This window comes from Mustela lutreola, chromosome 1 (genome assembly GCF_030435805.1).
Source record: "Mustela lutreola isolate mMusLut2 chromosome 1, mMusLut2.pri, whole genome shotgun sequence".
NCBI classification, from domain to species: domain Eukaryota; kingdom Metazoa; phylum Chordata; class Mammalia; order Carnivora; family Mustelidae; genus Mustela; species Mustela lutreola.
In genome coordinates, this window is record NC_081290.1 from 86135846 (window position 1) to 86153214 (window position 17369).

Consider the following 17369-nt stretch of genomic DNA (forward strand, 5'->3'; position numbering starts at 1 on the left):
ATTGTTTCTTACTAATAACACAACTTCAAAATGTCAAAAACTAATACAGTTGCAATAAGACATGGACAGATCTACACATACCTTCTGATATTTTAACACTCCCCTTTCAGTAACTGATAGTGCAAATAAACAGCAGATCAGTAAGAACAATTAAACAATACTATCACCAAATTGACCTAATTGACATTTGTAGAACAGTCTACCCAGCAGTAACAGAGTACATATTCTTTTCAAGTGTCCATACAACATTTAGTAAGATAGATATAATCTGGGCCACAAAACAAATCTTAATAAATTTAAGGATATGTGGGTTATACAAAGTATGTTATCTGATGACAGTTGAATTAAATAATGATAATAACACAATAACATAAAAAATCTGGGAAATCCCAACATATTGAAAGCTATACAACTTACTTTTAAATAACCTATAATTCAAGGAAGGAATCAAAGGGAAATTATTTTGAACCAGATGATATGGAAAATACTTAAGGGACTTCGTAGTATTGAAGGATTATTTTAGAAGAAAAGTATGGAACAGTTATTTCAGTTTCTATTGTAAGAAATTAGGAAAAGAAGGGCAAACAACGAGTAAGCAAAAGCAATGAAATAATCATCAGACCCTATCAGTTTCACCCACCAGATTTCCCTCAAATCCTCATAGCATTTGTTATAATATAATTATATTATATATATTATATTTATACTATAAATTATATATATATATATATATATATATATATATATATAAATATATTATATACTCTAGCAGTTAAGAGTATAAACCTGGGTGACCAACTACTGGTTTGCCCAGAAGTTGGGGGTGGGGAAGAGGTACAGCTAGTTTCTCAAATCATTGCTTAAAACTTGGACAGTCCCAGACAAACCAGAATTAATGATCCATCCTTGGGGGTTCTGGAGTCCATGTTTAGACTTGAATCCCTTCTTTTAACTTTGGACAAATGACTTATCTCATGTACCTTGATTTCCTCATCTGGAAATGTGTATTATAATAGTACACATCTTAAAGAGTTTATGTGAGAATCATCTGAGTTAATGGCTATATAAAGTACCTAAAGTATGTAAAACACTGAATTAAAATTAGCAGTGGTGCCCCCCTGCTTTTTTTGTTTGTTTGTTTTTTAACAAGCAGTGGCCTCCCATCTCACTCTTCCCTTATAGACTTACCCTTCTTCAGGCTTTTCTTCAAATATAGCCAGTTATCTTTATAAATACAAATATAAACATATCAATTTCCTGCTTAAAATACTTCAGTGGCTCCTTAGTATCCTTAGGTCATAGTCCAAATTTCATAATAAATTTATAAAACCCAGTTTTTATGCATTTTCCTAACTTTTCTTCCATACTCTGTTCAGTGGTCTTTCTCTTCTTCAAAACTTTGAAGGGTGAGGTTGCCACAACTAGATTTTTTTTTTTTTTGTCCTGTGTGTTGTCCTCATCCTGGTTCTTTCTCCTGACTAAGGTCCTTTTTTTTGGTTTCCCTGAGCTCTCCCCCACCCAATCCCTATCAAAAATAAGGTAAGCTGGCCCACTATGTACTCCCATAGCACTGTGTATTATTTCTCAAGTGGCAGTGATTATGGTACAATACTATAGTATGTTATATACTATGACATACATATACTGTAGTACCTGTTATTCATCAACCTTCTTTGTTATAACCTTCTCTATTATATAGAGGAAAAATATACATAAGGTACAATAAATTTTCCCAACTTTAACATATTCCTTCCGGCAGTATTGCCCTTCTTCCTCCTAATTATAATTTATTGTAAAATCTATTATAATTCCTGGAGAATTAGAATTTTTTTTTTAAAACAACTAATATTTGAATATTTCTTTGACATCCTCTGCCTTTCCTTTCTACTTCCCTTGAGTTGGTCATTTATCAGTCACATTAGTAATGCTACTGCTTTTTATCAGAGCACTGAGCACAATGCATTGAAGTTCTTTCTTTTCCATTCTAGACTACAACAATGTCAAGTCTTTATTTAGGATCTGTCACAGCACTATACTAAGTCCTGGGATACACTCATGAGCAAAACTGACATGGCCCCTGTTTTCTTGATGCTTTGAGTGTAAAGGAAGAAATAAGGATTATTGATATTAAATTAGTAAGTCTAACATTGCAAATTTGATAGTGTTACGAAAGAAATATTTAATGCTCTGAAAGCATAAGGATTCAGTCTTGGCAAAGTGACTCTCAGGCTTACAACTGAAGATTAAGGAGGAGTTAATTACATTAGAAAAGAAGCATATTTCAGGCAGATAAAACTGCAAAAGAAAACGTCCTTGTGTGGACACCTAAGTGGCTCATTCGGTTAGCGTTGGCACAACTCATGATCCTAGCATCCTGGGATGGAATCCACCTTGAGGTCCTTGCTCATCAGGGAGCGTGCTTCTCCCACTGCTTGTGTGCGCTCGGTCGCTCACTCTCACACACACACAAAATCTTTAAAAAAAAAAATGAAAAGGTCCTTGTGTAATTGTATCTAATAAAAGTCACTGAAAGAAGGCTAGTGTGGCTGGAGTAGTATTTTAAAGTTGCTCTGGCTGCAGTAGGAACTATGGGGAAGTGGTTGGGTGGTTGGGGACATGTAACATACAGAACATACTGGTGATTATGGTGGTCCGGGTGAGAGAGATGTTGGTAGTGTGGAGTAAGGTGGTGATGTTACAGACTGAGATGGGTTTGAGAGATTTTTATAAAGAAATACTGGTAGGACATAGTGACAAATTAGATCTTGGTTGCTATGGGATTGGAAGTTGAAGAAGAGAGTTGGAGAAAGGATTATCTGTAAATTTTTGGTATTCATAACTAAATGGATTATGTCCCTTTCAGTGCCATTTTCAGCACATGACATGCTTAAGTAAATATTTGTTGAAAATGAATGAGTATTGTTTCAGTTATAAAAATTATATTCAACTATTCAACTGCAGTATAAATTATGAGTAGGAAATGCATTGTTCTGTGGAATTAAATGTAATAATTTGTTCTTTAACACTGAAAGGTGGACATACACCAAATGGGACCTAGATTATAAGAATTTATCTTCGTACCATCATTAAAACAAAATTTGTGCATGACTAGCTAGTATAGCTACAGTCATTTTGTAAGATGAAATGAAATTTTGTAATGAAGCATTTCTAAATTGTAAGGGGACTCTTGATATTTTCTTGTTATTAAAGTGGGCCCCAAAGTTGGTTGTTTTTTTTGTTTGGTTGGTTTTTTTGCAACGCATTTTAACTTGGTTATAAGCAATTCAAGCTTTTTATTGGTGATTGTAAAAATCAGGATGGGAATATTGAAATGTGGTTTCTTTCCTAAAGTTCCTACTGTTCTCCTTAATTATGCTGGATGGCTAATACACACATGCATACACACATATACTCCCTCCCTCACACACTTTATTGTGGAAAATGTTGTTACTAAAAATGTGAACTATTTAGGACTAGTATTCTTAAAGTAAGAAACTGAAACTTGTACAGTATTTGTATCTAAAACTTTATTTATTCTTAACACATATTTCTAACCTGTATTACTAATGTCTGAATGAGAAACTAAATGTCATAGCCAGTAACATTCAAAATGTTCATGTGGGTGTGTTTTACAGATGTGTTCTCCTCCCTCTTTTGGGAATGAAGCCTCCCCAGCAAAGCCTCTATCTACTTGTTGATTCTGTTGATGAAGGATGTAATATCACTGAAGGTGAACAAACATCTACCAGCTTATCTGGAACTGTTGCAGAGCTTTTGGCTGGTCACCATGAGTTCTTTCCACCATGGCTATTGCTTCTGTGTTCTGCCCGAAAACAGAGTAAGGCCGTTACTAAAATGTTTACCGGTAAGTGTAATTACTGCCATGTATGTATATCGATGTGTTATTGATATATTTCTAAACTGTCTTATCTTCTAAACTGTCTGTTGGCATTTTTATGCAAGTGCCACACTGGTTTAATATTTTTTATTTTTTGTACACTTACTTCCCAGCCCTTATTGTCACCAATATTATTATTCTGAATTATATACTTTTACTTTTATTCCTCTGGAATACCATACTTTAATACCATACTTTTAAAAATTATAACTATTAATGATATAAACAAAAAATATTAAATTTAGTTAAAACTTGTAAGAGAAGTTTTTGAAATACAAAATATGCTTTCTTTCCATACATGAGCATAGCATATTTTTTCATTTACTCATTTTTTTCCTAGACTTTTATCAGCTTCCCTTGCCAATGTCCTCCATATTTCTTTCTACTTTTTACTGTTGTTTTAAGTTGTGATATATGGGTTTTGAATTTAAACGAGTGCATTCAGAATTAAAATTGGTAGGTGTATCACCTTAGGGAAAGAACATTAATATTTTTACTGGATCTAAATAAGTTTCACCCACTCATATCTGAGGATTTAACATTGTTGGGAAGAGATTTTTCTCTTTCCTAATGTATTCAGTACACTAACCAGTAGCATTTTTATTAATGAGTTCAGATTAGAGTCAGTTTAATGAAAATTACTTTGGCCCTTAAGCAAAATCTTGACTGCCTATGAGGATATTATTGTGGACTAATGGCAATTGATACATGTTATGGGACTGAAGGAAATAGCCCATTTGAAACTGTTTTGTGCACAAATTAATCCTCAAGTATTTTTGGAGATCTTCATACATAATTATTTATATCTAGTTATAAAATAATACATGCTCCATATAGAAAATGCTTTAAATGACAGGATACTCAAATATTAACATCTTTCAGGGATAAAGTGTTAAATAACCACTCTTTAACATTATGTGTTAAATTCTGTGTATGTTATCCTACCTAGTTGAGATCATACTTATATCAATTTGATTTCCTGCTTTTTAATAAAGTTTAATATTTATAAGCCTTTTAGTGTCACTATATTTTTTTAATAACTATTTTAGGGGCGCCTGGGTGGCTAAGTTGGTTTAAGTGACTGCCTTTGGCTCAGGTCATGATCCTGGAGTCCTGAGATCAGGTCCCACATCGGCCTCCCTGCTCAGCAGGGAGTCTGTTTCTCCCGCTGACCTCTCTCCTCTCATGCTCTCTCTCTCAAATAATAAATAAAATCTTAAAAACAAAAACAAAAAACTATGGTAATGACTACATAATTTACTAGTGTATCAACATGCCAGAATTTATTTGATTTTTCTTACTGTTTTACTTTTAGGTTTAATTTTCCTAGCCCCTACCCTCAAATATTCTTCAGGATAATAAATAATTTCAAAGAGCAACAGGTTATAAATCCTGGCACACATCCTGTCACTCTGTTATTCTACTGTCAGTAGCCCTAAAAAGTTTCATACCCTGGGAAATATTTCAGTAAGAATACAAAAGTGGTTCAACAGATTATGGTCCAACATTTCAGTAAATCCTGTTTTTAGTCCCTAAAAATGATGAGAATTTTTCGGCCTTATAAAAATGTGTTAAAGTGCTTTGTATAGCAGTGTATTAAATTGTGCTTATTCATAATAAGAGAAATGTATATATAATGATTAGAAGTTGCAATTTTTAAAAAAGTATTTTTAGTAAAGTTAACTTAAGATAATGAAATTATTAACAGGTATTCTCAGTTCTGTTTTAATGAACAGTTAACTGTCATTAATGATGAACATAATAATTTATTCAATCTAAGTACCTATTACTAAACACTTATTTAGTGTTTGGAAGATTTGGAAGAGCTTTATTAAACTATAAGCATTTTGTATGTATTTTTATGAAAGTGTACTTATAATAGTAATTCAGAGGCAGTGACAGGTAATACTCTTAATTGGATATAAATATTCAGTCCCATCATTAAGGCTAGTGTACATTTAGGTATATGGATGGAAATATATAAATTTTTACTGTGAAAAAGATCAGCTTTAAAAATAAGCAAGTGTTATTATTATCTCTGGCAACTTTTTTTCCTTAGTCATTTGGGAGTTCAGAAAATCATACTAAGGTGTTTTCATGGATATGTATGTAAGACTTTCTAATGTTGAGTTTAGTATCTCTTGTTATTAAAGTTGAGAGGAGCCCTGAGCTACTAATACAATAAGAAATAGTTCCTTTTGTAGATCAGATAATGAAATACTTTATCTTCCATTAGTGGTTTTTATGGAAGGAAGAGAGAACTGATTTATATACTCATAGATATTTTGACACCTGGGTGGCTCATTTGGTTAAGCAGCCATCTCTTAGTTTCAGCTCAGGTCATGATCTTATGGGTCATGGGATCAAAGCTCCCTGGCGGGTTCTGTGTTCAATGAGGAGTCTGCTTGAAGATTCTTTTCCCTGTGCCCTTCCCCCACCCACACATGCTCTCTCTCTCAAATAAATAAAGCTTAAAAAAATATATATATATGTGTGTGTCTGTGTGTGTGTGTATACACACACTCATAGGTATTAATTTATTAGTATTGATTTATTATTGATTTCTTTGCTTATTAGTTTATTTTATATTGAGGACATCCTCTTCAAATATATGGCAGCTTCTATAATCATTTTCAATTGATGACATCTACTTTTGTCTCTTCAGGTTTTCGAAAAATAAGCTTAGATGACCTTCGGAAGGCATACATTGTTAAGGATGTTCAGCAGTACATCCTTCATCGTTTAGATCAAGAAGAAGCTTTGCGACAACACCTCACAAAAGAAACTGCAGAGATGTTAAATCAACTGCACATTAAAAGCAGCGGATGCTTTCTTTATCTAGAGCGAGTTCTAGATGGAGTTGTAGAAAATTTTATTATGTTAAGAGAGATTCGTGACATCCCAGGAACTCTAAATGGTCTCTATCTCTGGCTGTGTCAGAGACTTTTTGTAAGGAAACAGTTTGCAAAAGTTCAGCCCATTTTGAATGTGATTCTTGCAGCCTGCCGGCCTTTGACCATAACAGAATTATATCATGCAGTATGGACTAAAAATATGTCATTAACCTTGGAAGACTTTCAACGTAAGTTAGATGTCCTCTCCAAACTTCTTGTTGATGGACTAGGAAATACTAAAATACTGTTCCATTATAGTTTTGCAGAGTGGCTTCTGGATGTGAAACACTGCACTCAGAAGTATTTATGTAATGCAGCAGAAGGACACAGAATGTTGGCTATGAGTTATACCTGTCAAGCCAAGAATTTAACACCATTGGAAGCACAAGAATTTGCATTGCATTTAATTAATTCAAACTTACAATTAGAGACAGCTGAGTTAGCTCTCTGGATGATATGGAATGGTACACCTGTCAGAGATTCCCTGTCTACTTTAATACCCAAGGAACAAGAAGTGCTACAGCTGTTGGTTAAAGCTGGTGCTCACGTTAACAGTGAAGATGATCGCACGTCGTGCATAGTCCGACAAGCCTTGGAAAGAGAGGATTCCATTCGGACATTATTAGATAATGGAGCTTCAGTAAATCAGTGTGACTCAAATGGGAGAACATTATTGGCTAATGCTGCATACAGTGGCAATCTTGATGTAGTGAATTTACTTGTCTCCAGGGGAGCAGATTTAGAGATTGAAGATGCCCATGGACATACACCACTTACCCTAGCTGCTAGACAAGGACATACCAAGGTGGTTAATTGTTTGATTGGGTGTGGTGCAAATATTAATCATACTGATCAAGATGGTTGGACAGCATTAAGATCTGCTGCTTGGGGTGGCCATACCGAGGTAGTTTCTGCACTACTTTATGCAGGTGTAAAAGTGGATTGTGCAGATGCTGATAGCCGAACAGCTTTGAGAGCAGCAGCTTGGGGAGGACATGAGGATATTGTACTGAATTTGCTACAACATGGTGCTGAAGTCAACAAAGCTGATAATGAAGGTCGAACTGCACTGATAGCAGCAGCATACATGGGCCATAGAGAAATTGTGGAACACCTCCTGGACCACGGAGCAGAAGTGAATCATGAGGATGTTGATGGCAGGACTGCGCTCTCTGTAGCTGCTCTTTGTGTGCCTGCAAGTAAAGGACATGCATCAGTTGTTAGTCTTTTAATTGATCGAGGTGCTGAAGTAGATCATTGTGATAAAGATGGCATGACTCCACTGCTGGTCGCTGCCTATGAAGGACACGTTGATGTGGTTGACTTGCTTCTAGAAGGGGGAGCAGATGTAGACCACACAGATAACAATGGTCGTACACCCCTCTTAGCAGCAGCTTCTATGGGCCATGCCTCCGTTGTAAACACGCTTTTGTTTTGGGGTGCAGCTGTGGATAGCATCGATAGTGAAGGTAGAACAGTCCTCAGCATAGCTTCAGCCCAAGGAAATGTTGAGGTAGTACGTACTCTACTGGACAGAGGGTTAGATGAAAATCACAGAGATGATGCTGGATGGACACCTTTGCATATGGCAGCTTTTGAAGGTCACAGGTTAATATGTGAAGCACTTATTGAACAAGGTGCTAGAACAAACGAGATTGATAATGATGGACGAATACCTTTCATATTAGCTTCGCAAGAGGGTCATTATGATTGTGTTCAAATACTATTGGAAAATAAATCCAACATTGATCAGAGAGGTTATGATGGAAGAAATGCACTGCGGGTTGCTGCATTAGAAGGGCATAGAGACATTGTTGAATTGCTTTTTAGCCATGGAGCTGATGTTAATTACAAAGATGCTGATGGGAGGCCTACGCTTTATATTTTGGCCTTAGAAAACCAACTTACAATGGCTGAGTATTTTCTAGAAAATGGTGCAAATGTAGAAGCAAGTGATGCTGAAGGAAGGACAGCACTTCACGTTTCCTGCTGGCAAGGCCATTTGGAAATGGTACAGGTTCTGATAACCTACCATGCTGACGTCAATGCCGCAGATAACGAAAAACGATCTGCTTTGCAGTCTGCAGCGTGGCAGGGTCATGTAAAAGTGGTTCAGCTTCTAATCGAGCATGGTGCCATAGTTGACCATACATGTAATCAGGGTGCAACTGCTCTCTGTATTGCAGCCCAGGAAGGGCACATTGATGTTGTGCAGGTTTTATTAGAGCACGGTGCTGATCCAAACCACGCGGATCAATTTGGACGCACTGCTATGCGTGTTGCTGCCAAAAATGGACATTCTCAAATAATTAAATTATTAGAAAAATATGGTGCATCTAGTTTGAACGGCTGTTCCCCATCTCCTGTGCATACAATGGAGCAAAAACCTCTGCAGTCGGTGTCTTCAAAAATGCAGTCATTAACAATTAAATCAAATAGCTCTGGCAGTACTGGTGGAGGGGACATGCAGCCTTCGTTGCGTGGTTTACCTAATGGGCCAGCTCATGCATTCAGTTCTCCTTCAGAATCTCCAGATTCTACAGTCGATCGTCAGAAGTCGTCGTTGTCAAACAATTCCCTGAAAAGCTCAAAAAATTCATCTTTGAGAACTACATCATCTACGGCAACGGCTCAAACAGTGCCAATTGATAGCTTTCATAACCTGTCCTTTACAGAACAAATTCAACAACATTCGTTGCCACGCAGTAGAAGTCGACAGTCAATTGTTTCCCCGTCTTCCACAACGCAGTCCTTGGGACAGAGCCATAATTCACCAAGTAGTGAATTTGAGTGGAGTCAGGTAAAGCCCAGTTTGAAGTCGACTAAAACAAACAAAGGGGGGAAATCAGAAAATTCCAGTAAATCTGGGGCAGCTGGGAAAAAAGCTAAACAAAATAATTCTTCACAGCCAAAGGTTTTAGAATATGAGATGACTCAGTTCGATAAAAGAGGGCCTACTGCCAAATCGGGGACGAGTGTGCCACCTAAGCAAATGCCCGCAGAATCGCAGTGCAAAATTATGGTACCTTCGACTCAGCAAGAAATTGGTCGATCTCAACAGCAATTTCTTATTCATCAACAAAGTGGGGAGCAGAAAAAGAGAAATGGGATAATGACCAATCCGAATTACCATCTTCAGAGCAACCAGGTTTTTCTTGGTAGGGTGTCAGTCCCGCGGACAATACAAGACAGGGGGCATCAGGAAGTGTTAGAAGGGTATCCTTCCTCCGAGACGGAATTAAGCCTTAAACAAGCCCTGAAGCTTCAGATTGAGGGTTCTGACCCTAGCTTCAACTATAAAAAGGAAACGCCGTTATAAAAGGTAACATTTCATCAACATAGAGAATAAAATATCAAAAGTATGGTTCCCTCTACTATAGTCACATGGCCAATTCCCTCGCCTAATCTATTCAGATGCCATCCTCTCTCTCAACAAGCCCTTCCCTTAGCATCCTTGTGAATTCGGATTGTCCTGCCACCAGCACTCTTTTCCTTTCCTGCTTTTTGTTATCCAAAGAACTTATTATTTAGTATACTTTATATATTTTATTTATTATTATGTTTATTATTTGTCACTTCCCAACTAAAATGTAAACTCTGTGAAAGTAGGGGTTTTTATCTGTTTTGTTCTCTGACGTATTCTGTGTATTTGGAATACGTGTATTCATTTCTCAGTGAAAATGTATTGAGTATGTGAATGGATGAATGAATGAGAGGATGAATAGATGAATGAATGAGTAATACTACTTAATGGATCTCAGATTAAGAATTTCCTCCTATACCGTCATTTCCCCACTTCAGAGTTCTTTGACGGTAATGGAAGGAGGGGAGAGGACATTTCGGTAAACCTCACATTTGGGTTTGAGTAAAATAGCGTATGTAGTGCTTAGTAGATAGGTAGTCAGTGTTAATTTCTTTCTTTTTCACCCTGGAGGAAGTCAAAGATTTAATCAGCAAAAGGTAATTTTTGTTATGACAGATCTCTTAAAAATCTTCCAAGTTAAAAAAAAAAAACGAAAACAACAAAAAAAAACTTCTAAGTAAAATTTGCACACACACGAAGAATAGGTGAGGAAAGATGGTAAGTCGGATGTGTTAGCAAGAGGATATTTAGAACTTAGTATATTCAGACATAAGAATTTTATGTTTAAACCTCAAAATAAATCCTATTTATTAAAAACTTTCTTCTTTCCACCGCAATGGATGTTTCACTAATTATATAGGGGAAGTTAATGGGAAAATATATACCTAATTTTATATAATAGATACTTTTTCAGAAGCACAGTTCTCTCATTAGAGATAAATCCAAAGGTTTCATTAGGAATCTTTGCTAATTTATATTACAAGTATATTTATCCCACTTTGCTTAATCATTTTTCATCCTCTAACAAAGTTGTACTCTTTAGTAAACTGAAATTTTTTCCTTTTTCTTTTTTTGTCTTTGGAGCTATATTTTGGGGTATTTCAGGTGAAGCATTATTACAAATTGTAAACTTGCTATGCTTTCTAATAGTAAAGCCCTTCGATATGAATTGATGGATGACTGGTCAGATATCATTTAAAAATAATTTGTGTAAAGTAGTTCATTCTGTGATTTATTTTTAAAATATTCAACTCTGATGGTACAGCCCTCTAACTCTCATGACATCTTTTGTAAAAGCAAAGTATACATATATGTTAAACAGTAAAACACATGAATTAGGGTAAACATTTTGTGGATTCTTTAAAAGTGATTTATAAATTGAATAATGAATCTCTAATAGATGTGTCCACTTTATGCTTTACATAGTAAATGTATGTATGTGTGTGTGTGTATATATATATCTATCTATATATATAATTATATAGGGTCTTAAAACTATATGTAGTTATATAATAAGTATTATGTAGAAATTAATTTTTTCTTTAACTTTTGCATTAGTTTCCTATTCTGTGAAACAGAAGACATTGTGATTGGAGTGGTTCTTCAGCTACTGGATGAAATCATAAAATGCCTGTTGATTTGCTGAAAAAAAATGAAGAATGTGATATCTGCAGTACAGTTACCTTAATTACTGTAATGTGCCTAAATAGTAAGGCTGCCTTCTCAATGTAACCCTCTGTGCTTAAAAAAATTTCATTTTGTGTGCTTTGTATTCACTACACAAGAATAAGCACTTTTATTTTTAAATGCAGATATATACTGCAGTTCCCTGGTAAAAGCTAAAAAAACTTTTAAGTTAAGATTTGATAAATGTGCATGTGCCATGATCAAATATGTACGAAAAGGCAGTGTTCTTTGTATTTATTTTTTTTTCTTTTTTGTGGCGAATGAAACTTAAGCATATTGTTTCAGTCACATTTTGCATTGTTGTAGTGTATGGCTTGTTTCTTGTATCTTTAAAAATGTTGCTCAATAAAATAAATCATGCAACTATTTTATGTTCAGTACACCTTCAGCATTGCTTGAAAAATGTGTTTCTATTTAATGCCACATTGAAGTGAAAATGGTTTGTTGACAGATTTTTTAAAAAATAATTCTAGTGTTTTAGGGAGCTGCTCTGAGTAGTTTAAATTTGGATTTCCCAGTAGAATCCTCCTAATCTCTGGCTAAAGATGAAAAAAAGAAAAAGAGAAAGAGAGGAAAAAGCAGACTATAATCAGAACAAAGTTCTGTTTCATTCACTGGGATGCAATTTCACCTTCCACTCACTTGTCATTCCACCTCCAAGAAGACAGACTATCATTCCTGAGGCATGAAAATTCTCAGGGACAAAGCCATGCCTCAGGGCGTGTGTAAGTAGAAGGAGATGCAGCTGTCTGAGGGTAGATTTTTGATCCCTTAACAATTCACTGACTACACTTAATCTCTTCTGTCTGGTTGAATACAATTTGCCAGTGTAGATTTTCATGCTGGTTTCTCTCTCAGTTAGTTCTATCTTGTAAATCACTGCATGACCAAAATAGCCCCCTCTCAAAATCAGCTGAGTCAGTTTTAGTGGTAGTTGGATGATAGTTTTGATGAATGTAATATGTGCGGTCCTTCAAAGATGACACCACTAACCTGTCAATCATAGCACATGTGTATTTTTTTATTGATACTTGGTAAACGATAGTGATGGATTTGCACTTTTCTGTCCACATACTCTTTCCTGTTTTCTTCTTTGGCCAGTTGCTCACAGGATAACTGGATAGCAGGGTTAAAGATGAAGTCTCTGACTAGGGAAAACAAAGGTGACTGATTCAAATGAGCAGGGGACACACAGCCTTGGCCGCCTGGATGGACTCTAAACCAGTGAGGCTGGCTTAGCTGGGTTGTGTGTACGTCTGGAAAGGTTAGAGTTGTTGAGGAGCCATGGTTGTAGGTTCGATCTTTGAATAAGCCCCGTGAATTTTAGAAAGCCCAGAAATTCTATTTTTCTCATGTGCTGTTGATAAGAAAGGAATGAGGAAAGAGAATTTGGAGATTCAGCACAAAAACACTGCTACTACTAGAGAAGAATGTTGAGTAAAAGAGGTCAGTAATGCCATCTTCATATATGAAGGACACATACGTGATGCATTGTTCACAGAAATAGAAACGTGTAATTGGTTGTGATAAGTGTTTCACTTGAATCTTCATGTAAGGGTTTTGTTCTTTATTTTTTTTAAAGTCAGCAAAACGCATTTTGTTTGTCATTGGTAAGTCATAATCAGGAATAGGAGAGAAGTTCATTCGCTATTAAGGGTGACATGGCAATATTGATAACTCGAATGTGAATGTTTCAAGTATTGAATTTTTGTCCCTATGGGACATTTGTTAAATACACTTAATAGGACTCTTGCAAAGTAGCCTTAAAAGTGTTAATGATTCTATTGATAAATATGAATACATACTATTATTAGAACCAATCTTACTCATTTCTCAAATATAGTACATTTACATTACTGTAGAAGATGAAGCTCTAATTTCTTATTAGGTGTATTTTTCTTTAGAAAGAGAACCCTGAAAGCTGCCAGTTTTTCTATTAACCTTGAATTATTGGAGTTGTATTTATTTAATTTTATTGTTTTTTTACAAAAATGCACCTTGTGGCCAATGGGCAACAATATGACTCATTACATAAGGGATTTATGTTTTTCAAAGAGCTGAATGTTTTCATACCCATATTATGTACACTTGAAACAGTTGGTAGGAAGAAAATCTGTTGGGAAAATATGATTTTCAAAAGTAAGTATTCCTCTAGATGTTTTTCTATTAATTGTGTTTTGGAATAGGATAGAACTGGCTTTTAGTTAGGATGATAAGGATGATAAGGGTGCTGAAGATGCCCCACTTTGCCTATTTGTTTTTGTGGGGGATTTAAAAGTATGACTGAAAATGGCTTTTGCTTCATGAAGAAGAGTAAAAAACAGTCCCCTCAGTTAAAAATGCCTAAATAGCTATTTTAAAAATCAAGATGTTTAAATTTTGTAAATCACCTGATGTCACTACACACCTATGATGCCATGTGCTTGTAACTTGTTTTACATTTCATCTGTGCCCATTCCCTAAAAGTCCTGAGTTGATGATAAGGGAAGTGATTAAAAAAATATATAGTAATGAAAAATTAAAATCTGTATGTAGGAAAGGTTTTGGAAGGAAAATTATCTGGAACTCCTGTGTACTGCAAAGTACAGCCAGTATCTTTTGTCTCTCTTCCTTATCCCCCACCCTACTGGAATCCTTACCAAAAATAATTCACTACTTTAAAAACAGGAGTAAATAATTTTCTCAATATTGTTGGCTATGCAAATGTTTGTTTTGCTTAATGTTCTCCATTTACACTTCTCAGCAAATGTAGTTGCAGACAAATGCTTTCTTTTTTATTTTTTCCTTGGTTTGGGGTATGTAAATAGCCTAAAGTGTACATTGAATTTCACATTGTAAAAGTTTTATTTTATTCCTTGTATTATATTAAGCAAAAATCCCTATGTATATGAAAGTGCATAATAAATATATTTGCTCTACAGAGGATATCTTGTTTTAATTTTATCCTTGAACCAACAGAACATGCATGACATGTTTACAGTGAAAACAACTGTAGGTTTTAAGTTGTTTATTTTAAATAAATATGGAGAAAATGAATTTGTAAACATTTTACCAAAAAATACGAGATATAAAAACTCCACAAAGGAAAATAGAAAAACAAAAAGATCTAGCTTTATGTCTTCTAAAAGCTTTTGTAAGGACTTAGTGTTCTTTTTCTCTCTTCCCTGATTGATAACTATGTAACTACCATAGCTCACCATGTCCAGCTTCATGACTCGGAAATTGCAGTAAGCAGTTGTGTGCATGCAAGCTCCTTGGTCGATAGAATATTATGACCATCTCACATTTGATAGTTTGGGATTTATTGCAGGTATGATCGTTGATTTGTGTGTATTTTTCACTCGGTAAAGTTGAGTCACTTCACCATCTGCTTCTCCCACCAGAACACACCTTATATATGTACGTGCATGTGTGTGAATATATACAATGTATTACTCCAGGGAGGGGTTTCTCAAAAAGGCCAGCAAGATATTCTGTTGGAGTATTTTATGATAATTACAGAGTTCTGTAGTAATTACCATATATCATTTATAAATGTGTTGGATTAATAAAAAATCTGACTCAGAACCTTTTAACAATGTTTAAGCACAAAGGGGTGGTATCCTTAGAAGAATTTCAAAACAGACTGGTTGACTAAAACATAAGGAGTTCACTAGTTGGTGGTCCAAAGAAATACACAGTGAGAACTTGGCAATGACTAAGGTTTTCAATCCCTTGCCCTAGTAGTTGGAAGGATTCCAACTAATAGTAGTGATACATACTCTAGGTTTGGGAGAAATTTTCATTTATTAAGCAAATACGTGCACTAATCTTACTTTCAAGATAGGACTTCTGCCAGCTTGTCTTGCTAATAGAGTAAAATTTTAAAATTATTAAAACTGTCCAGTATTAAAATGGAATCATTTGAAATTTACTGCATATTTAGATTATTATTAAATATACACAATCATTACCCACACTGACAAAATTTAAATTACAAGAAACATATTGGTAGAAGAATATACTTCTAATATTTAGAAGAAGCTTTTAGTTAGAGTTTTTACCTATTTCTGTTCTACATGTCTAAAAGTGAGGTAACAATAGGTCCCCAAAGAATTACTGTACATATTTAAGGTGTGTTACTCCCATTTTGTTTGTAAAGTTATGCTAAACTAAAACATACAGGAAAATACACAAACCTTAAGGTGCTGTCCCATATATATATATATATTTTTTGTTTGTTTGTTTTACAAATTGAATGTACCTACTTAACCATCCCCCTGACCAAAATGTAGGTCACAACCATGTATCTAAGGATAAACCTGTGTTTGAAACTAATGATTATTGTGAAGGTAGAGGTTAGAAGAAATCATGTGATTTTATGAGATTTAAGGTGATTTAATAATTCCCATTAGTAGGTAGGTAAAGACATAACAAACATCAACGCTGTGTACATGCAAAAAAAGAAATGCTATAATTTTGATTAATTCCTGTAGGGAAAGGCATGTTATGCATTTCCAAATAAATACCTGCTAAAAAACTACATGCCTGTTTTAAAAACACTAAGTTCAGTATATCCAAACCTAAAGCCGTCAACTTTCTCACTAAAATCATTCCTCCTAACTCTTTTGTGAATAGTTTTCCATTCTACTTTAAAGAAACTGAAATCGGATATTGTAGACGATGTTCTGTGGGTGTGGCATATGCACAGAAGAGGAGTACCAGGAAGTCCTGGCAGGGACCCCTTCTTGGGAGAAAAGGCTTTGGTCCTTCCTCAAGAAATTAACCAAGGGATGATGCACTTCTATATATTTTAAGTTAGAAATACAATGTGACTAAACTTTTAAATAACTCACTAGTTTGATTAGAAAACCAAATGTCCATCCTAGCTGAATCTCCAAGAGAGCTTTTACTTTACATACACATTGCTCTCACTCTCCCAGGCATGTAGGTTTTAAACTCCAAAGTAACATTAATGCACTTTGTTTCCAATATGTGTTATTAGGTCTAAAATAGACTTTCATGTTATATTCTAGGTTTCCTAAATGTTGCACGTGTTCTTCTCTCTTGGCCCATCAAGGTGTATCATCATAAAAGCTCAGAGAGGTCTTTTAGGACAAGATAAGTTCATTTAACTTTGTATATACTTATGTGTTTTGTTTTTGTTTTTGTTTTGTTTTTTGGTTTTTTGATGATAGTGTACCCTGCTCTGCAGTCTTTGAAAGAGCACTTGTTAAAAACATGGTTGAGAAATATATTGCAGTGTCATCTGGCCTCTCTTGGCTGCTCAGGAGGAAGTAGCCACGTGGACTCTCCCCCTACCAGGTTTCCTATTCCCTCCTCCATGCCTGTTGTGGCCATTCTTGTATGAGCCTTACCTGGTCTCCCAGAACCCCCTCTTTACCAGGATGCCCCCCTCTGTGCTGGGCCTTCTGCAGCCCTACAAATTGAAAGCAGATGCATCTCTGAAAGCATGGCTCTTTTCTTGCCACAGACTCCAGCCAGCTTTGAGTCTGTCTCCTCTGCAGTCTGTCCTTCAGGTAGCCAC

General features: G+C 35.4%; 1 protein-coding gene across 5 annotated transcripts in view; it reads left to right on the plus strand.

Moving 5' to 3' along the window:
• The window catches only part of ANKRD50 (ankyrin repeat domain containing 50), a 33001-nt gene extending 18236 nt beyond the window's left edge, over nucleotides 1-14765 (plus strand). For all 5 annotated transcript variants that reach the window (XM_059168937.1, XM_059168938.1, XM_059168934.1 and 2 more), the window contains 3 exons: nucleotides 3636-3865; nucleotides 6564-10114; nucleotides 11714-14765. In XM_059168937.1, coding sequence (XP_059024920.1) covers nucleotides 3636-3865; nucleotides 6564-10111 — 3778 coding nt within the window. In that variant the 3' untranslated portion in view covers nucleotides 10112-10114; nucleotides 11714-14765. The remainder of the gene's footprint in view (nucleotides 1-3635; nucleotides 3866-6563; nucleotides 10115-11713) is intronic.
• Nucleotides 14766-17369: the final 2604 nt, after the last annotated feature.